Here is a 21,608-nt window from a genome sequence, read left to right on the forward strand (position 1 = left end):
ACATTTATAGTAATAGATTATTCATCTCCCATAATTATGTCTTTAGTCCCTAAGTCTCTTGTATTAATATCATTAGTTTGACAATGTATTGTACATGTAGATTGTAGTGTCATTATTATTACTGTATTGGTAAATGATAATAATATACCTTCTCTAGCCTCCAGCTGTTGAAAATGAAGAAGAGCTAGAAAACGCTGAGCCAGCAGGGGCTTTAATTAGAATTAAACTATGGCTGGGGCTCGAATCAGAATGGAAACAAAATATGAGTGCAGATGTTGCTATGTTTGCTGAAACATATGAAAATGAGGTTCAATTGTTATTTTTATTATGCATTTGTTTATGTCTTGTACTACACACAGGGTTTCCCACAAAGCATGCTAAGATAGCATGCTTTATGCACTAGCTACAATACAGTGTATGGCATTCAGAGTAACTTTTAAAATTTTATTTATAAAAAACAGTTTTTTATTAGAATCAGTTCAAACATTGTATACAACATATGGACATTTATATGTATCTAAAAAAATTATAAAAAATAGAATTCTCTCCTATTCATTGGCCTGATTTTTGAGCTACTCTAAAAATTCGTAACAAATTCAAACTTGATCAGAATCAGCTCAGAGTTGATTCACAGCATAAGGACATGTATGTGTATCAGAAAAAATTGTAAAAATAGAGAATTCTCTTCTAGCAATTTTTGATATTATTTGGCCAAAGATGAAAGGCTATTTATCTACTCTTGCATTTAGTCATTGGCCCAATTTTTTAGCAACTTGCATGTATATATAAATGTTTATATTTTGTTGCTAATCATTTAGGTTTCTCACCTTGGGATTTGGAACAAAAACCCATGGTCTGACTCTACTGGTAAAGTGAAAGAGGATCGTGATAGCTTTAAACTCCCTCCTGGGTGGGAGTGGGAGGATGAGTGGGATAGGTTTATTGGTGACTGGGAGGTCATGACAAGTATAGACACTGGAGAGTATCAGACTCGAAGAAGATCCAGGAAATATGTAGAAAAGATTTACGAGTACCAGTCTAGAAATAAAAAGCCTCCCTTTAACTGGCCATTTGATGAGAATGACTCAGAGTGGAAGAACGAAGTAAGAAATACAGTATGGCAGGAAATTTTGGAGGGAATTAAATTTGGCAAATTGCTAAATTTTGGTGATTGGCAGATTTTATTTTGGCGAATTTGTGGCCACATGCCATTGAGCATGTGCTTAATGGATCAAAATGCCATATATTTATTTTGCTGAATGGCTATCAAAGTGCCAAATTCACCAAATTTAATTCCCTCCAAAATTTCCCACTGTACAATAATTGCTTTTATGTAACCTTTCACTCACTTTCCTTATTAGGAAGGTCATTCATTAAATTATTATACCGAAGACTCAAGGCAAGTTAGGGATACATTGCAACAACCTGATGGCTGGGAATGGGACTCAGAATGGAGCATAGCCCCACACAGAGCGACAGATGAAGATGGTATATCTCTTTTAAATTGCATAATGTACTTACTGTAGAGTGCCTTTTTTTCAAGGGCTGTAAATTTTGTGCATTTTGCGATTTTCAAATTACTCCCGCAACAATCAAATTAATACAGTACAAGATGGCGCACGGCATAAATTTACAAAAATTAAATCTGCAAAATTAAAATCCGCGAAACCTATAGCCCTCAAAAAAAGGCACCCTATGGTTTATTACATAAAGTACTTTTAAAATTTTACAATAAATTAGTTCCTTCTCTCTTATGCCTAACTAATACAATGTTGGCTCTTTGTATACACTTGGTTATACACATTATTAAGTAAATGTCATTTTGGCAGATAGCTATAAATTGGTAAGTTTTAATTTGGCTAATTTGTAGCCACTTAAACCACCATAATAGTGTATTATCATAGCACTAAATATTACTAACTACATGTACATGAACATGTACATGGTATTATTTTAGATGTATATTTACAGGATGGGAGTACAAAGGATTAGATTTATTATTAAGTGACTGGGCTCCTCATTTAAGGAGGAGCATTATAAGAAGGAGACTCTGGAATAGGACTAGAATTCAAACTGGTGATGCAACCATAAAAGTATGTGTCTATTTTGATCAGAATCAGTTCAAACTTTCTAATTATCATACGTATGCATTCATGCATCAGAAAATGAAATAAAAATTTTCTCCTTGTCATTTTGACAAAATTTTGCCAAAAATACTTAACAGAAAATATCGCCAAATTTTGAAGATTATGAAAATGTTCATCTAAAATTAAGTGATAAATTAAATAAAATATTCAGTAATTTTTTGCCTAAAAAAGAGTGAAAAATTTTGGCAATTTTCACCTAAAATGGGGGAAGAATATATTTTAAAATATGTTATATTTTTTAAATTTCACCTAATTTACTCAATCATCACATAAACTTGATTGAAAACCTAAAATATATTTTAAATGCGGGCAGTACCAACACTGTTCCTGGCAGGGTCTAGCCCCTCCTGCCCCAGGTTCTCAAACACTGTATTATCACAGTTCAATTTCTTGTTTTTAGACTTCTACTGGTGATAAATATGAAGGATGGGAGTATGCTCATATCAGTAGTAGTACATATCATCAGGAACACAGCCCATTGTTTGTAAAAAGAAGACGTCGTTACCTTCGAAAGATCAAAACAAAAACACAAGCCAAACTATCTAATCCACCAAGATTTATTTTCCCTGAAGTAAATGAAATGAATGATACATGTATATTAAAATACATGGACACATACAGTTTTAATGTGACATGCTACAATGATTTCATATTGTACAATATTCATTTATGCATTCAAATGAATTACCGTACATGTACATACATTTATGAATTTGTTGTTTTGTTATAAGGTTTTTATTTCCTATAGCATCAGCAAGTTCAAGTTCCGCCACGTCTTTATTTTCCAATGAAAGGTATGAGTTCATTGTATGGTCATGCATGCATGTACATGTACATGTAATGTAATATTATAAGGTGCTAGGAGCCTCAGCCTTTTCATTAGCCTATAAAGTATTCTCTTGTCACATTTACAAGTACTTGTACTGTGTACATGTTTAGCATATTAATGTACATCTATCTCTATACAAGGTCTGTTTAAGTATGAGCTACGAGTTTACTTATATCAAGCACGTGATTTGTATGCTGGAAATTCTACTGGATTATCTGGTTAGTTTGCAGTTCATCATTGAGACCATATCTGCATGTACATTAAATAGATCCATACTGTATTGTATCCTTTGAGCATTACAGCCAAACGACACGCGAGATCAATCAAACTCTTACTCCATTGTGGGACCACACTTGTGTTTTTGATGATATTAAGATGTTTGGTAGTCCGTCTGATGTCAAGGGATCTCCTCCTAAAATTATGATTGAGATATTTGATAAAGATAACGTGGTGAGTATTATGAATGGATGTTAATGAGTGCATTTTCAGCATTTGGACTACATGTATTCATACAGGGACAGGCTAAAATTATGACATCATTCCTTGAGAGCTAAAGTCTTTTGGCTCCCATTGACTATGGGGTTGGGTATTTTGTGACATACATGTAATTATTTTTTTTTGTAGAAAATCTTTAAATTATAAAGTAGTTATACTCAGTAAGAGTGCTTGACCATAGCCATATTCACCCAATAGCTTATGAACATTGTATTTTGTTTAGGGTAAGGATTACCTTGGTTATGTTGAATGTTATCCAATTGTACGTATTAATGAAAACCAGCAACAAAGGAGACAGGTGTCATTGGAAGAGCCAGAAGGAGTCCTTCATGTTCCCTTTTCCCTTGAAGGAGCTGAGCCAGTTGATGAGCCAAAGGATCCAGTTACTTCTCTCTCTTGGTATCAGGTCACACGGTATGGTCGCTATGCTGGACAACTCTTAGCTGCTTTTGAGCTGTTCCTTGTAAGTTGCTAGAGTGCTACCATTAATGTTAATCACATTTACATTGTATTCTGTATAATAGTGTTGTTTTAGTTACAACTACATGTACATCCACTCTTGGTATAAGGCTTTTATAGTTAGTAATATACATGTAGTTAGTTATTCATTCTCATTTTAGTTAGACTTGTTATGATTATAAAAATGAGACCATGCAGCAATAATGAAACTTATCTACTATTTTTGATGATTTCTAAATCAATGATTCATTTTAGGTTGATAGTGTTTGTCCTCCTCCTATACTTGAAAGAGAATATGACAAAACTGATAAAAAGAAGTGGTGGTACACTGTTCCTCATGGCATTAGACCAGAGTATGAGACTAAGACTATTAAAGTGAGTATACCAATAAGTACCGATGTGCCTATACAGTGTATTATATAAGTCTATTGTTACAAGCATATATGCATGTATTGTATGCATGAATTTTATGTACATATTCCTGACATATAATTAAGTGATGGTGATTAATATTATTGTTTATTTATTTATTTATTTATTATTATTATTGTTGTTGTTACATGTATCATGGTTATAATTTTATTGCTTTTTTGTTGACAGATATTGTGCTGGGGTGTTCGTAATCTTAAGAAGTATAAATTGGGATGTGTGACATCACCTTGTATTAAGGTTGAGTGTGGAGGTGTGGTAAGAACGACTAATCACATTATTGACACTAGGAGGAATCCTAACTTTATTGATGGCCCAATTATCATGGAACTGGTTAGTATAATAATTTTATTAATAATATTAATAAGAGAATAAATGAAGTACATGCAATACGCATTTGCTTATAATTACTAACAAGAGTAAATGCTGGTTTACAATATTACGCAAGTCCTGATGTTATGTAGACACTGGAATAAAATCTGGTTCTATTCTAGCAGAAAGCATGCATCAAAAGGTCAAATGGCCCATACTTTTTGATTAAAAATTGATGGTACATTGGCCTAATGTCATTATATAAACTAGCCTTAAGTAATTATCTACTCTTGTCATTACTTTTAAAATTCTATTGTGAACATTATACATTATTTACATGTAGGATCAGGAGCCCATGGGCTCCCATGGGCTCCTGGTAGGATTTAATTCTGCTTTACATTTTCTTTCATGCCCAATGTAGGAACTACCAGTTAATCCACTGTATTGCCCTCCACTCAATATTTATCTTTATGATAAAAGAGCGTTTGGACAGAAACCATTAATAGGAACTTATTCTGTTCAGATAACTGAAGACAGTCCTGCTGAGACTGATAGACCCAGTCCCCAGCCCAATCCTTTAGAAATAGCAAGTAATAATAATTATGATGATTTAATTGCACACATTGTATAAATTTTTGAGAATATTACTATTCAGCACTGATTTGGTATATGTTTTTGTGCTATGACATACATTGCACTGACATAGTGACATGTACAATGAATATACATCTAGTTGGGTTTCTCACAGGATTTTGGCATGATGCTTATGCAGCTTCTTGTTAGTGGATTGTCAAGTTGATATGCAGGATAAAATTGCAAGAAGAGAATTCCCCATTTTTATATTTCTTTTTGATACATTGTACACATACATATCCTTATCAATTTTAAGTTGATTCTAAACAAATTTGAATTTTTTATGGATCTTTTGAATTGCTCAAAAAATTGGGCCTACAACCAAAGGATAGCCTTTGGTCTGTAGCCAAATTTTGTCGAAAATGGCTAAGATAGAACTCTCCATTTTTCTGATACATATACATGTCCTTACTGTATAGCGGGTATATTTTGTCTGGAAAAATGTTTGTTCTAAGCAGGATTAGAAATTTTTGTTTGTTTTATTTTTGTTCTGAGCAGCCATTTTTTACATGTGGCATTGAGGAAGCGCCTTTTTTGTTGCTTTGCAGGAAACCCTGCCTGTGTATAGTACTGTTTTATTGTACATAATTTACAGATACACTGAGACAAAGAAAAAGCAAGTCAGGACAAGTTGCAATTGATATGGAAGCTTTCTATGATGTAAAAACTATTTCTTCTTTCTCTCAATGCCAAAATTTATGTTTATCATTATTTAGGAAGACCCAGACTATATTAAGGACAGTAGGTTTGACTGGTGGACTAAGTACAGATTAGCTGTCTTTAAAGCAACAGGTAGTGAACTTCAAGATTCTGAAACAGAATATGTTAATGAAAATCATGATCGCTTGAAAGTAAGAAAATGCAATTAAAAAAGAGATAGTGATAAACTGACTGGTAGCAATTATAATTATAATGTAATAATTATATAATTATTATTATTTATTTTAGCTCTTTTATCATGAATTGGAAAAAGAGCCAAGGTTTCATAATTTCAGTGACGTTGTCAAGAGTTATCCTCTGTATCGTGGTAAAGGATCAATTGCATTTGATGATCCGTCAGAGAACACTAGATTTGCTGGTACTTTCAAGGGACACATTACAGTTAAAAGGGGAAAGCACACAGAGATAGACTCTGACCATCAATACTTTCCAACAAAGGATTTATGCCCTGTTGTAATTAGAGTTTATGTTGTTGAAGTAAGTAAGATGTACATATCACTATTATAAATACTGTTTTATTTACTAACAGGGAATAGGACTGCTACCATTGGATCCTAATTGCAAAGTTAGTACACACTATAAATAATAATGCATTCCTAAATATTAATTCTCTCTTCCTCTTTTATTTTCTAGTCTGATCCATATCTTAGACTCAGCATTGGGAAATGTGTTATAGATGATGCTGACAACTTTGTTTCTAATTCATTAAATCCAGTTTTTGGAAAGATGTTTGAGCTATCGGCCACCCTCCCTCTTGATCATACTCTTAAAATTCAAGTACTTGATCATGATTACTGTTCAAGGGATGATTTCATTGGCCAAACTGAAATTGACATTGAGAACAGGTTCATTTCTCGGTACAGAGCTAGTTGTGGCATACCAGAAACCTTCTCAAGGTAAATGAACGAAATTTAATTGCATACGCAATGTACATGTATCTATATGAGTATTAATGGCATGTACTACAATTGTACATGTAACATGTAACTTAGTTTATATGGAGTAGCTCACGCATCATATAGTTTGTAATTTTCAAAGGGTAAAATTTTGACAAATTGCTAAATTTTGGTAAACTTGTCTGTGCATAATGATTTTAAATGATGGAGCATTTGGCTATCAAAGCATCAAATTTGCCAAAATTATACACTTCAAAATTGCCAGTTGTACTGTTCTTTTTTGTCTTGTGTAGAAATGGTCCTAATCACTGGAGGGATACAGATTTACCCACTGATATATTAGATTGGTATTGTAAAGTTAATGGCTTAAATGAGCCAGTAATAACTGCTAACAGTATCAAGTATAATTGTGACGAATACACAATAAATCATGCAGGTACAGATTAATAAAATATTTATTTTACAAAAAATTTAACGATAAAATACTTCAATAACTTACTGCTACATGCACATGTATATGTAACTGTGAAAGTGATGATTGAATTAGCTACAAATTTTTATTACTTTTTTTCATGCAAGTTAATGCCCTTATCATGCTATGGAGAAAATTTGAACCATATTATTATTGATGAAATTTACAAAAGTGCTCTATTGTTCCTGTTATATGGAAAATGTTTGTGCATACAATGCATGTGCATGTACATTGTAATTACAAATGACACTAATAAATTTCATTTGATTTTGTGATGCTAATTAATGATTCATATTCCCATATTTTTAATAGATTTGAATCAATATATGCGACAGCATAAATATGTTGGATCACCTATACAACAAATAGCGTTAGCATTACTTAGAAGAGAAGAAGTATTAGTCCATGAACACGTTGAAACTAGAACACTGGAAAACCCTAACCAACCTGGAATATCACAAGTGAGTTCAGGGAAACATTTTCTAATACATGTACATGTACTTATGTTATGCAGAAAGTTTGAGCTGATTCCAATCAAGTGTAGACAATTCATGAATCTTTAAAGTTCCTCCAAAATCTAACCAAAGTCCCTGTACTATAGTACAGGGACATCGGCCAAATTTCATTAAAAATGACTAGGACAGAATTCTCCATTTTAATAATTTTTTCTGATGCATATACATGTATTTATATTGTGTAGAAAGTTTGAGCTGATTCCGATTAATTTTGAATTTTTTATAAATTTTAAAAAATGCTCCTGTATAGAGATTTTAGTCCCTGTACAGGGGTTTTACCAAAATTGAAGAAAAGAGAAATGCTCAATTTTATAATGCATACACTTGTACTTATGTTGTGTAGAAATTTAAACTGAACTTCTCTCCTCCAACTCTAATATCTTCCCTATAGAAATGCATATTTTGCCTAGTATAGATACCCTAGCATTTAGATTGCTCCAAATACTGTGTGCAACCCTCTAATCTCAAGGTTGTGCAATTTTTTCTCTGTTCAAGAATAAACACCCAGTCAAATTTAATTGAGAAAATTTTATGCTTATGCTTTTAATTTTTGTTTACCCTAGGGTTTGTTGCGTATGTGGGTGGACATATTTCCAAAGAGTTACAATCTTCCTCCTCCTGTTGATATATCACCGCGAAAACCTGAGGACTATGAGCTAAGAGTCATAGTTTATGATGTAAAGGATGTCAAGTTGGCTGACTATAATCTAGTGACTGATGAGGATATGTCTGATATTTATGTGAAAGGGTAAAGCTATTTTTTATGTAATTATATGTAACGGCATAAACCAGCTCTTGTGATATCATGTTGCATTCTATAGAACTGATTAAATGGTGCTGCTGCATAATTATATTAATATTTGAACAGTGGACACTATAGTGGAAAATTTGTGGATCTTTTTTGATTTTCAAGAAAGCACCAAACCCAATTGTTTCCAATATTTAGTAAAGATTGTTAAATTACCAAAAACCAACCAGCCTATCAAATTAGACAATTTAACAAAAATTTTCACCTTTGCTTCGCTTCCATAATTCCTATTACATGTACCAAAGGAAATTTAACCTTCTTTCTCTTTCTCCCCCCCCCCCTATACTTGTTTCGCTTTTTAGTTGGTTGAGTGGGCAAGAGGAAACACAAAAAACTGATGTTCACTATCGTTCATTTGATGGAGAAGGAAACTTTAATTACAGATTTGTGTTCCCATTTCAGTATTTACCAGCTGAGAAGAGAATCATTGTCTCAAAGAGAGTATGTGTGTAACTTTATATTGTATATTTAATGTTGATTTTTTCTGTCCCTTTTTATCCTTTTGTGATTCTACCTTAGAAATTCTTTGATGTTAATAAAACAGAAATTCGAGCTCGTCCCCATCTCACCATTCAAGTTTGGGACAATGACAAGTTCAAGTTTGATGACCACCTTGGTAAGTTATGTACATGATCATTTCTTTGTTTACTTTCACATTTCAGCAACAATTGAGTTTGATTTAACAGCTATACAACAAGGAACTAGAACTTCATCCTTCTTAGACCAAATAATGCGTATTGGCTCAAATATATCATACTCAGATCAAAAAAGTACTGACTCATCAAATTCTTCATCCGAGCAAATCTCAACTACTTCTGCCTCTAAAACGTCATTATTGAACCAAGTTATGAATACTTCTGACTCTACTGATAATCTTTTTGAGAAGAAGAGAATCAGAAGATGGTGGCCTCTTGCTGATGAAGTAATGATATTATTGCCAGTGTTGTACTAATGTAAGTTGTATAGGGTATGATTGAGTTAGAATTACAAATACTGACAAAAGAAGAAGCTGAATTGTCACCAGCTGGTAAAGGACGTGATGAGCCCAACATGAACCCATACCTTCCACCTCCTCAGTAAGTCAAGGACAATAGGTAATATTATTATCTGTTGTAGGCGACCTGAGACATCTTTTTTCTGGTTGACATCTCCTCTGAAGACATTTAAACACATAATATGGAAGTATTATAAGTGTCGCATTATTATTGGTTTTTTCGTTATCTTTGCTGTGGTTGGGGTAATTGTATTCCTCTATTCAGCTCCAGTATGTCATAACATGATATGGTCATTCTTTATATTATTGCTCTTTGTTTCTTAGGATTATTTGGCTCAGTATCTTCTGGATCGATTGCTTCCATTGTGAAAATTTTAATCATGCATCAGTTGCTGTTGTGATATTTTATACTTTATATTTTTATAATGTGCTCTATACTCTAAATTTTAAAATACTTTCCTTGAACTAAACAGAATAGTTATTATTTCAAACAGCATTATAGTAATATACGGCAATACCAAGTTTGTTTCAATTCATTATTTTTCTTATTTCTCTTTATTACACAATTAATTTCATGTGTTCATTAATAAATAAACAACTTACAATTTTTTAGACTTCTTTTTTTTCTCCATAGTTTTTTTTTGATTTTATAAGCTACAATTGAATTATTGAAAGCAACTAAGCTCTCATCATCATAGATATTGTCATCATTGTCATGATAATTTCCTGTACTCTAATATCTATGTCATTGTCATGCATTTTAGATCTGAATATTTCTAATACTAGGCTCTCACTATTAATATATCAGCTTTGATAAAAGCTCAACATTTTTTTCTTATCCTTATTCTTTTACTTTTTGTATGGCTGACTTCTGCATTAGTAGCATTCATAGAATAAAAATACTTTAATTCACTGGTATTGCATGTATCATGTTAGTTATTTACATAATATAGCTATATTTAACAATAACATGTTTATAAACATGCAGTTTAAGATTTAGCTTATTTTAAGGAAAAATAGACAAATTTTAATTGTGACACATATATACATCTTATCAAGAGTGGACTTTATTTATGTAAAAAGAAACTGTCATGTTTATTGAATTAACTGAAACATGATTATTCATGCTTACTGAGATATATACAAAACTGACATTATGAGGGATATGCTTTTGTCACAATATTGCAACAAATGCATAACACTTAAGCCATTCATATATATGCAAGTTTTGACAAATATTTTTTACTTGATTCTTATTATGAAGCAATATAATGACTGTTTTAAAATGGTAAATGCAATAGCAGTGAACTGAATATTAAAGTATTTATATTTTATGAATGCTATCAATGCAGAAATCATTAAACTGAAGCCATATAAAACTGAGACAAAAAAAACGAAAAGAGTGTTGAGCTTTTATCAATGATCATATATAAATGATGAGAGCCTATCTATAAAGTATTAAAATATTTAGATCTAAAAAGCATGATAATGAGTTTAGTTGCTTTCAATTGTAGCTTATAAAATTAAAAAAATCACAGAGAAAAGAAAAAGAAGTCTACAAAATTGTAAGTTTTTCATTTATGAATGTACACACAAAATGAATTGTGCAATGAAGAGAAATAAAAAAGTATAACAAATTGAAACAAACTTGGGAGGAATTGTTCAAAGTAAAATCAGTTGTATTGTTGTATAATATTGCTATTTGAAATAATAACTGTTTCTGTTTAGTTCAAAAAAAAATTTAAACTATAGGGCACATTATAAAAATATAAAATATAAAATATCACAACAGCAACTGATGCATGATTAAAATTTTTACAATGGAAGCAATCGATCCAGAAGATACTGAGCCAAATAATCCTAAGAAACAAAGAGCAATAATGTAAAGAATGACCATATCATGTTATGACATACTGGAGCTGAATAGATGAATACAATTACCCCAACCACAGCTAGGACAACAAAAATGCCAATAATAATGTGAAATTTATAATACTTCCATATTATGTGTTTAAATGTCTTTAGAGGAGATGTCAACCAAAAGAATGATGTTTCAGGTCGCCTGCAATAGATAATGATAATTATTACCTATAGTTTTTGACTTACTGAGGAGGTGGAAGGTATGGGTTCATGTTAGGCTCATCCCGTCCTTTACCAGCTGGTGACAATTCAGCTTCTTCTTTTGTCAGTATTTGCAATTCTAACTCAATCATACCCTATACAACTTACATTAGTACAACACTGGCAATATTATCATTACTTCATCAGCAAGAGGCCACCATCTTCTGATTCTCTTCTTCTCAAAAAGATTATCAGTAGAGTCAGAAGTATTCAGAACTTGGTTCAATGATGTTTTAGAGGCAGAAGTAGTCAGGATTTGTTTGGATGAAGTATTTGATGAGTCAGTACTTTTTTGATCTGAGTATGATATATTTGAGCCAATACTCATTATTTGATCTAAGAAGGACGAAGTTCTAGTTCCTTGTTGTATAGCTGTCAAATCAAACTCAACTGTTCCTGAAATGTGAAAGTAAACAAAGCAATGATCATGTACATGACTTGCCAAGGTGGTCATCAAACTTGAACTTGTCATTGTCCCAAACTTGAATGGTGAGGTAAGGGAGAGCTCGAATTTCTGTTTTATTAACATCGAAAAATTTCTAAGGTAAAATCACATAAAGATAAAAAAGGAGAGAAAAACAACATTAAATATACAATAAAGTTACACACATACTCTCTTTGAGACAACGATTCTCTTCTCAGCTGGTAAATACTGAAATGGGAACACAAATCTGTAATTAAAGTTTCCTTCTCTATCAAACGAACGATAGTGAACATCAGTTTTTTGTGTTTCCTCTTGCCCTCTCAACCAACTAAAAAGTGAAACAAGTATAGGGAAGAAAAAAGAAAGAGAGAGAAGGTTAAATTTTTTGATACATATACATGTGTACATGTAATAGGAATTATTGAAGCCGAGGTGAGAAATTTTGGCTACTTTGAGAAGCTGGTTGGTTAAATTGCTTTTTTGAAATTTAACAATCTTAAACATGTTAGCTAATATTGGTAACAATTGAAAGGTTTGGTGCTTTCTGGAAAACCAGAAAATCAACAAAATTTTCCACTATACAGCCGCCCACTGTTCAAATATTAATATAATTATGTAGCAGCACCATTTACTATACTGTATAGGGGGTTATTTCCCAGGGAAAATACTTCACAAAAATCACCTTTCCACCTATTCACAGGAAAAATTTTTGCTTTTTTTCTTCTACTGACCATTATTAGTATGGTAAAAAATAATTTTCATAAATAAAAATTTTCACAAATTTTTTTAAAACCGTGAAATTAGCAAAATTAAATCTCCATGAAATATACCCCTATATGGTAGAATGCAACATAATATCCCAAAAGCTGGTTTATGCCGTTACATATAATTACATAAAAATAGCTTCACCCTTTCACATAAATATCAGACATTTCCTCATCAGTCACTGGATTATAGTCAGCCAACTTGACATCCTTTACATCATAAACTATGACTCTTAGCTCATAGTCCTCAGGTTTTCGCGGTGATATATCAACAGGAGGAGGAAGATTGTAACTCTTTGGAAATATGTCCACCCACATACGCAGTGAACCCTAGAATAAGACAAAAATTAAAAGCAATAGTACCAAATTTTCTCAATTAAATATGCCTGGGTGTTTATTTATTAACAGGGGAAAAATTGCACAAAATGAAATAACAATACAAAAACTTGGAATGAAACCCACAACCTTAAGTACACACTATTTGTAGCAATCTAAATGCTAGGGTACCTTTACTAGGCAAAATATGCATTCCTGCTTGGAAGATTTTTAGAGATGGAGGGGAGAGTTCAGTTCAAATTTTCTTCACAACATAAGTAGAAGTATATGTAATAGGAAATGCAATAAAATTGAGCAACTCTCTTTTCTTCAATTTTGGTAAAATTTGGCCAAATCCCTGTACAGGCATTAAAATCCCTATATACAAGCAATTTGAAAAATTTATAAAAAATTTAAAATTAATCAGAGTTAGCTTAAACTTTCTACACAATGCAAGAACATGTATATGCATCAGAAAAAAATTATAAAAATGGAGAATTCTTTCCTAATCATTTTTAATGATATTTGGCCAATGTCCCTGTATTACAGGGACTTTGGCCAGATTTTGGGAGGAAATTTAAAGATTCATAAATTGTCCATACTTGATTGGAATTAGTTCAAACTTTCTGCATAACATAAGTACTGTAAATGTTTAAATAAAGGCTGGGCTTGAATAAACGCCTGGCACTAAGAATCTCCAAGTATAGATACGCATATTTTACTCAATATAGGTCCATAATCTTTAGAGTGTCCCAAATGGCCTAACTTGTTCAGCTAAGCGGATTAAACCTAAAGTTCTGGGTTCAAATCCCAGTCTTACTTTTTCTTTTTTTAATTTTACGCAACTTTTTTTGCCCTGGAAAGAAATAAACGCCCAGGCTTTTATTTGAACATTTACAATACATGTATATGTATTGGAAAATGTTTTTATAAACTCACTTGTGATATTCCAGGTTGGTTAGGGTTTTCCAGTGTTCTAGTTTCAACGTGTTCATGAACTAATACATTTTCTCTTCTAAGCAATGCTAACGCTATTTGTTGTATAGGTGATCCAACATATTTATGCTGTCGCATATATGGCTTCAAATCTATTAAAAATATGGCAATATATCATTAATTAACATCACAAAATTAAATGAAATTTATTTGTAATTACAATGTACATGTACATGCATTGTATGCACACACATTTTCCATATAACAGGAACAATAGAGCACTTTCATAGATTTCATCAATAATAATATGGTTCAAATTTTTTGCTTAGCATGATTAAAAATTAACTTGCATCAGAAAAACTAACAAAAATTTGTAGCCTTTTCAATCATCAGTTTCATATACATGCACATGTAAGTTATTGAAGTATTTCAAATTTATTATAGTTAATCTTTTTATAAAGTTAATGTTTTATTTATCTGTACCTGTATGATTTATTGTGTATTCGTCATAATTATAAATGAGACCATTAGCAGTTCTTACTGGCTCTTTCAAGCCATTAACTTTACAATACCAATCTAATATATCAGTGGGTAAATCTGTATCCCTCCAGTGATTAGGACCATTCCTACACAAGACAAAAAAGAACAGTATAACTGGCAATTTTGGAGTCCAAATTTGATGCTTTGATAGCCAAATGCTCCATGATTTTAAATCATCATGCACAGACAAATTTGCCAAAATTTAGCAATTTGTCAAAAATTTTAACATCTTGAAATTACTAGCTTTACAATAAATGAGATACTCTATATAAACTACAACTGTAATACATGCCATGCATCAATATCTCATATAGATACATTGCATATGCAATTAAATTTCATTCATTTACTTTGAGAAGGTTTCTGGTATGCCACAACTAGCTCTGTACCGAGAAATAAACCGGTTCTCAATATCTATTTCAGTTTGGCCGATGAAATCATCCCTTGAACCATAATCATGATCAAGTACTTGAATTTTAAGAGTATGATCAAGAGGGAGGGTGGCTGATAGCTCAAACATCTTTCCAAAAACTGGATTTAATGAATTAGGAACAAAGTTGTCAGCATCATCCATAACACATTTCCCAATGCTGAGTCTAAGATATGGATCAGACTAGAAAATTAAAGAGGAAGAGAGAATTAATATTTAGGAATGCATTATTATTTATAGTGTGTACTAACTTTGCCATTAGGATCCAGTGGTAGCAGTCCTATTCCCTGTTAGTAAATAAAAAAGTATTTATAATAGTGATATTTTTTGAATAATCATCATTATCATTATTACTACTTATAATTACAAAACCAAAAAAACTCCCAAAAATTATTATTATTATTATTATTTATTATTGCTACATGTATATATTATTGTGATATTATAGTAATATAGTGACAAACTTTACTTACTTCAACAACATAAACTCTAATTACAACAGGACATAAATCCTTTGTTGGAATGTATTTATGGTCAAACTCATTTGCTGTGTGCTTTCCCCTTTTAACTGTAATGTGTCCCTTGAAAGTACCAGCAAATCTAGTGTTCTCTGATGGATCATCGAATGCAATTGATCCTTTACCACGATACAGAGGGTAACTCTTGACAACGTCACTGAAATTATGAAACCTTGGCTCTTTTTCCAATTCATGATGAAAGAGCTAAAATAACAATAATAATAAAATAATAATAATTATAATTGCTACCAGACAGTTTGTCACTATCTCATTTTAATTACATTTCCTTACTTTCAAGCGATCATGATTTTCATTAACATATTCTATTTCAGAATCTTGAAGTTTACTACCTGTTGCTTTTAAGACAGCTAATCTGTACTTAGTCCACCAGTCAAACCTACTGTCCTTAATATAGTCTGGGTCTTCCTAAATAATGATAAAAAATAAATTTTTGGCATTGAGAGTAAGAAAAAAATAATTTTTACATCTAAGAAAGTTTCCATATCAATAGCAACTTGTCCTTGTTTGGTTTTTCTTTGCCTCAGTGTATCTGCAAATGCATAAAAATTATGTACAGTAAAACAATACTACACACAGGCAGGGTTTCCTGCAAAACATGCTAAATGAGCTAAACAGCAGCTGACAAGCAATACAATACAGTACAAATGACATTTGTAAAATTTACAAAAAATTCAGCTTTGATTAGAATCAGTTTAAAATTTCTACACAACATAAGTATGCATATACTGTATTTTCTTAAATAAAAGCCCGGGCATCTATTTCCTAAAATGGTATTTGGACCTCAAAAAAAAAAACTTGGGTTCAGAGTGGAATTTGAACCCATGACTTTAAGCATTTGACTTCAGGAACTTGAGGCAGTATCCACAAGGCTACTGAATTACTTATAGGCTAGCTATGTGTATTTATAGTTGAAGTCCATTGCTACCCTGGCGTTTATTCACATCCGGCTTTTATTCAAGGTAATATGGTACATGTATGCAAGCAGTTAAAACTTTAACACAACATAAGGACATGTATATGTATCAAAAAAAATAAAAGGAATGGAGAATTCTGTCTTAGCCATTTAAAAAAAGCCTTAAAAATTCACAAAAATTTAATTTAATGAGAATCTGCTCAAAATTGATACACAGCATTAAGGACATGTATGTGTATAAAAATGATAAAAATAGAGAATGTTGTCTTAGCCAATTTTGAAAAAATTTTGCCAAAGACCCAAAGGATAGCCTTTGGTTGTTAACAGTCTTGATTTTTGAGCAACTTTTAAAATTCACAAAAAAATTCAAACTCAATCAGAATATGCTAAATTTTTTACACAGCATAAGAACATGTATATGTATCAGAAAAAAATTATAAAAATAGAAATTTTGCCCTAGCCATTATTAGTCAGGCGGGCCTGACTTATGCAAGGGTCAGGCTCCACTTGACTAAGCCATTATAGCCTTTGGTCGTTGGCCCAATTTTTTGAGCAACTTAAAAGATTCATAAAAAATTCAAATTTGTTTAGAATCAACTCAAAATTAATAAGGATATGTATGCATACAACGTATCAGAATAAAACTATAAAATTGGAGAATTCTCTTCTTGCAATTTTATCCTGTATATCAACTTGACAATTCACTAACAAGAAGCTGCATGAGCATCATGCCAAAATCCTGTGAGAAACCCTGACTACATGTAGATGTATATTCATTGTACATGTCACTATGTCTGTATGTCATAGCACAATAATATATATGCCAATATCAGTGCTAAATAGTCATATTCCCAAAAATTATTAAAACTATACAATGTGTGCAAATAAATCATTATAGTAATTATTACTTGCTGTTTCTAAAGGATTGTGCCGGAGACTGGGTCTATCAGTCTCAGTAGGACTGTCTTCAGTTATCTGAACAGAATAAGTTCCTATCAGTGGTTTCTGTCCAAATGCTCTTTTATCATAAAGATAAATATTGAGTGGAGGGCAATACAGTGGATTAACTGGTAGTTTCTACATTGTGTATGAAAGAGAATGTAAAGCAGAACTAACTTCTAAATAATGTCTTGAATATGTTCCCAGGAGCCCATGTTCCCAATAAATTTTAAAAAGTATAACAACAAGAGTAGATAATTATAATTACTTTTATTAGCAAATGTGTTGTCTCATTAATATTACTAATAATAATTATACTAACCAGTTCCATGATAATTGGGCCATCAGTAAAGTTAGGATTCCTCCTAGTGTCAATAATGTGATTAGTCTTTTTTGTCACACCTCCACACTCGACCTTAATAAAAGGTGACGTTACAGATCCCAATCTATACTTCTTAAGATTTCGAACACCCCAGCACAATATCTGTCAACAAAAAAGCAATAAAATTATAACCATATGTAACAATAATAATAAATAATTTGATATAAACAATAATGATAATCACCATCACTTAATCATATGCCAGGAATATGTACTTAAAATTCATGCATACAATACATGTTTATATGCTTGTAGCAATAGACTTATATAATACACATACATGTACATAGGCTCTTATTGGTACTCACTTTAATAGTCTTGGTCTCATACTCTGGTCTAATGCCATGAGGAACAGTGTACCACCACTTCTTTTTATCAGTTTCACCATAGTCTCTTTCAAGTATAGGAGGAGGACAAACACTATCAACCTAAAATGAATCATTTGATTTAGAAATCATCAAAAATAGTAGATGAGTTTCATTTTCATAATTCTAATAAGTCTAACTAGAATGAGAATAAATATTCAATACTAACTATATTACTAACTAAAAGTCTCATACATGTAGTTGTAACTAAAACAACACTATATATACAGAATACAATGTAAATGTGATTAACATTAATGGTAGCACTCTAGCAACTTACAAGGAACAGCTCAAAAGCAGCTAAGAGTTGTCCAGCATAGCGACCATACCGTGTGACCTGATACCAAGAGAGAGACGTAACTGGATCCTTTGGCTCATCAACTGGCTCAGCTCCTTCAAGGGAAAAGGGAACATGAAGGACTTCTTCTGTCTCTTCCAATGACACCTGTCTCCTTTGTTGCTGGTTTTCATTAATACGTACAATTGGATAGCATTCAACATAACCAAGGTAATCCTTACCCTAAACAAATACATGTACAATGTTCATAACCTAATGGGTCGATATGGCTATACATGGTCAAGCACTCTTAAGCTAGGTTTACATTTAACAAAACGATCAAAACTGCATAGGCATTAATGCAAAAACACTTTGAAGCTGACACAAAATTGGCCAAAATTTAATCTTGTGTTCATTTGTATTGCATTTAATGGCAAGTGTAAACCAGGCTCTTATGAGTAGTCTCTTTATAATTTAAAGCTTTTCTACAAAAATTATCATATCATATAATACCCCACCCCATATTAAATGGGAGCCAAAGGCTTCAGCTCTCAAGGAATGGTGTCATAGTTTTAGCCCCTAATGTCTGTCCCTGTATGAGTACATGTAGTGCAAATGCTGAAAATGCACTCATTAACATCCACTCATAATACTCACCACGTTATCTTTATCAAATATCTCAATCATAATTTTAGGAGGAGATCCCTTGACATCAGACGGACTACCAAACATCTTAATATCATCAAAAACACAAGTGTGGTCCCACAATGGAGTAAGAGTTTGATTGATCTCGCGTGTCGTTTGGCTGTAATGCTCAAAGGATACAATACAGTATGGATCTATTTAATGTACATGCAGATATGGTCTCAATGATGAACTGCAAACTAACCAGATAATCCAGTAGAATTTCCAGCATACAAATCACGTGCTTGATATAAGTAAACTCGTAGCTCATACTTAAACAGACCTTGTATAGAGATAGATGTACATTAATATGCTAAACATGTACACGGTACAAGTACTTGTAAATGTGACAAGAGAATACTTTATAGGCTAAAGAAAAGGCTGAGGCTCCTAGCAGCTTATAATATTACATTACATGTACATGTACATGCATGACTATACAATGAACTCATACCTTTCATTGGAAAATAAAGACGTGGCGGAACTTGAACTTGCTGATGCTATAGGAAATATTCACAAAAACCTTATAACAAAACAACAAATTCATAAATGTATGTAATTCATTTGAATGCATAAATGAATATTGTACAATATGAAATCATTGTAGCACGTCACATTAAAACTGTATGTGTACATGTATTTTGATATACATGTATGGCTCATTTCATTTACTTCAGGGAAAATAAATCTTGGTGGATTAGATAGTTTGGCTTGTGTTTTTGTTTTAATCTTTCGAAGGTAACGACGTCTTCTTTTTCCAAACAATGGACTGTGTTCCTGATGATATGTACTGCTACTGATATGAGCATACTCCCATCCTTTATATTTATCACCAGTAGAAGTCTAAAAATAAGAAATTGCACTCCTTTTTAAATACATGTATATCATCTAATTTTAGGTGAAATTTGCCAAAATTTTTTACTTATTTTTAGGTGAAAATTACTGAGTATTTTATTGCATTTTAGCTAATTATCACTAAATTTTAGATAAATATTAAATCTGGCCAAAGTTCCTGTGCAGTTTATCTGGCAAAATTTTGTCTAAATGACTAGGAGAGAATTTTTATTACATTTTCCAACACATATACATGCATCATACTTATGACATTTAGAAGGTTTGAACTGATTCTGATCAAATAGTGACATACTTTTATGAATGCATCACCAGTTTGAATTCTAGTCCTATTCCAGAGTCTTCTTCTTGTAATGCTCTTCCTTGAACGAGGAGCCCATCCACTTGCCAGTAATAATCCTTTGTACTCCCATCCTGTAAATATACATGTAAAATAATACCGTATACATGTACATGTTAGCTAGTAATTTTGGAGGAGAAAGAATTTAGTGTTTACCAAATAAAACCTGCCAAAATAATCTATTACAGACATGCCCAATGGTTTAAGTGGCCACAGATTTGCCAAATTAAAACTTATGTATTTGCCAAAATTACATTTACTTAATGTGTATAATCAATGTACATGTACACAAAAAGCCAAGATACTTTATGTAATGTACATGCAATTTAAATGAGACATACCATCTTTATCTGTCCCTCTGTGTGGAGGGGCTATGCTCCATTCTGAGTCCCACTCCCAGCCATCAGGTAGTTCCAATGTGTCTCTAACTTGCCTTGAGTCTTCAGTATAATAACTTAGCGAATGACCTTCCTAATAAGGAAAGTGAGTGAAAGGCTCCATGAAACCAATTATTTATTACTTCGTTCTTCCACTCTGACTCATTCTCATCGGATGGCCAGTTGGAGAAAGGCATTCTAGACTGATACTCGTAAATCTTTTCTTCGTATTTCCTGGATCCTCTTTGAGTCTGATACTCTCCAGTGTCTATACTTGTCATGACCTCCCAGTCACCAATAAACCTATCCCACTCATCCTCCCACTCCCACCCAGGAGGGAGTTTAAAGCCATCACGATCCTCCTTCACTTTACCAGTAGAGTCAGACCATGGGTTTTTGCTCCAAATCCCAAGGTGAGAAACCTAAATGATCAGCAACAAAATATAAAGTTTAAATTTATATACATGTACATGTAGTACCAGGGTTTCCCACAGGAATTTAGCATAGTAGTCATGCATGCAGCTTCTTGTCAGTAGATTGTTAAGTTGCTCAAAAATTGGGCCATAGACCAGGGTATTTCAAAATTGTTAGAAAAGGAATCTACATTTTTATAATTTTTTCTGATACACATACTGTACATATCTTTATGCTGTGCATCAACTTTGAGCTAATTCCATTCAATTTTGAATTTTTAATAAATT

At 32.3% G+C, this 21,608-nt stretch overlaps 2 protein-coding genes across 4 annotated transcripts in view; one reads left to right on the plus strand and one right to left on the minus strand.

Moving 5' to 3' along the window:
- LOC100641639 (myoferlin-like) overlaps positions 1 to 10,387 on the plus strand; it is an 18,292-nt gene extending 7,905 nt beyond the window's left edge. Inside the window, exons 15-40 of the mRNA XM_019997590.1 lie at positions 158 to 307; positions 819 to 1,103; positions 1,362 to 1,488; positions 1,972 to 2,093; positions 2,548 to 2,718; positions 2,896 to 2,941; positions 3,117 to 3,194; positions 3,245 to 3,426; positions 3,695 to 3,934; positions 4,186 to 4,305; positions 4,531 to 4,692; positions 5,093 to 5,261; positions 5,900 to 5,964; positions 6,021 to 6,155; positions 6,253 to 6,501; positions 6,554 to 6,589; positions 6,658 to 6,920; positions 7,214 to 7,356; positions 7,705 to 7,853; positions 8,471 to 8,655; positions 9,018 to 9,156; positions 9,235 to 9,331; positions 9,378 to 9,637; positions 9,682 to 9,791; positions 9,832 to 9,979; positions 10,034 to 10,387. Coding sequence (XP_019853149.1) covers positions 158 to 307; positions 819 to 1,103; positions 1,362 to 1,488; positions 1,972 to 2,093; positions 2,548 to 2,718; positions 2,896 to 2,941; positions 3,117 to 3,194; positions 3,245 to 3,426; positions 3,695 to 3,934; positions 4,186 to 4,305; positions 4,531 to 4,692; positions 5,093 to 5,261; positions 5,900 to 5,964; positions 6,021 to 6,155; positions 6,253 to 6,501; positions 6,554 to 6,589; positions 6,658 to 6,920; positions 7,214 to 7,356; positions 7,705 to 7,853; positions 8,471 to 8,655; positions 9,018 to 9,156; positions 9,235 to 9,331; positions 9,378 to 9,637; positions 9,682 to 9,791; positions 9,832 to 9,979; positions 10,034 to 10,078 — 3,876 coding nt within the window. The 3' untranslated portion in view covers positions 10,079 to 10,387. The remainder of the gene's footprint in view (positions 1 to 157; positions 308 to 818; positions 1,104 to 1,361; positions 1,489 to 1,971; positions 2,094 to 2,547; positions 2,719 to 2,895; positions 2,942 to 3,116; positions 3,195 to 3,244; positions 3,427 to 3,694; positions 3,935 to 4,185; positions 4,306 to 4,530; positions 4,693 to 5,092; positions 5,262 to 5,899; positions 5,965 to 6,020; positions 6,156 to 6,252; positions 6,502 to 6,553; positions 6,590 to 6,657; positions 6,921 to 7,213; positions 7,357 to 7,704; positions 7,854 to 8,470; positions 8,656 to 9,017; positions 9,157 to 9,234; positions 9,332 to 9,377; positions 9,638 to 9,681; positions 9,792 to 9,831; positions 9,980 to 10,033) is intronic.
- Positions 10,388 to 11,290: 903 nt separating this feature from the next.
- On the minus strand, positions 11,291 to 21,325 carry LOC100641767 (fer-1-like protein 6). Of its 3 annotated transcripts, none has more exons than XM_019997608.1 (26): positions 21,051 to 21,325; positions 20,872 to 21,001; positions 20,486 to 20,604; positions 20,011 to 20,181; positions 19,793 to 19,838; positions 19,544 to 19,621; positions 19,312 to 19,493; positions 18,658 to 18,897; positions 18,321 to 18,440; positions 17,953 to 18,114; positions 17,600 to 17,768; positions 16,243 to 16,307; positions 16,049 to 16,183; positions 15,713 to 15,961; positions 15,491 to 15,526; positions 15,160 to 15,422; positions 14,753 to 14,895; positions 14,273 to 14,421; positions 13,164 to 13,348; positions 12,444 to 12,582; positions 12,273 to 12,369; positions 12,139 to 12,226; positions 11,970 to 12,060; positions 11,816 to 11,925; positions 11,624 to 11,771; positions 11,291 to 11,569 (listed from the first exon to the last, which is right to left on the minus strand). In XM_019997608.1, the coding sequence occupies exons 1-26, from the start codon at positions 21,186 to 21,188 to the stop codon at positions 11,525 to 11,527; spliced, it is 3,498 nt and encodes a 1,165-aa protein (XP_019853167.1). In that variant the 5' UTR covers positions 21,189 to 21,325; the 3' UTR covers positions 11,291 to 11,524. The 3 variants fall into 3 exon arrangements, with proteins under 3 accessions (XP_019853167.1, XP_019853166.1, XP_019853165.1); XM_019997607.1 differs by having other exon boundaries at positions 11,624 to 11,661; positions 11,706 to 11,771; positions 11,970 to 12,226; XM_019997606.1 differs by having other exon boundaries at positions 11,970 to 12,226.
- Between the last annotated feature and the right edge of the window lie 283 nt (positions 21,326 to 21,608).

Source organism: Amphimedon queenslandica, unplaced genomic scaffold (assembly GCF_000090795.2).
Source record: "Amphimedon queenslandica unplaced genomic scaffold, v1.1 AMPQUscaffold_13362, whole genome shotgun sequence".
NCBI classification, from domain to species: Eukaryota; Metazoa; Porifera; class Demospongiae; order Haplosclerida; family Niphatidae; genus Amphimedon; species Amphimedon queenslandica.

Excerpts from the sequence above, each read along its gene's own strand:
- LOC100641767 (XM_019997606.1), bottom strand. The coding sequence starts at position 21,188 with ATGACAAGTATAGACACTGGAGAGTATCAGACTCAAAGAGGATCCAGG. Across the intron at positions 18,898-19,311 it reads TATTTGATAAAGATAACGTG|GGTAAGGATTACCTTGGTTA; the intron begins GTGAGTATTATG and ends GTATTTGTTTAG. Across the intron at positions 15,423-15,490 it reads CACTGGATCCTAATGGCAAA|TCTGATCCATATCTTAGACT; the intron begins GTTAGTACACAC and ends TTAATTTTCTAG.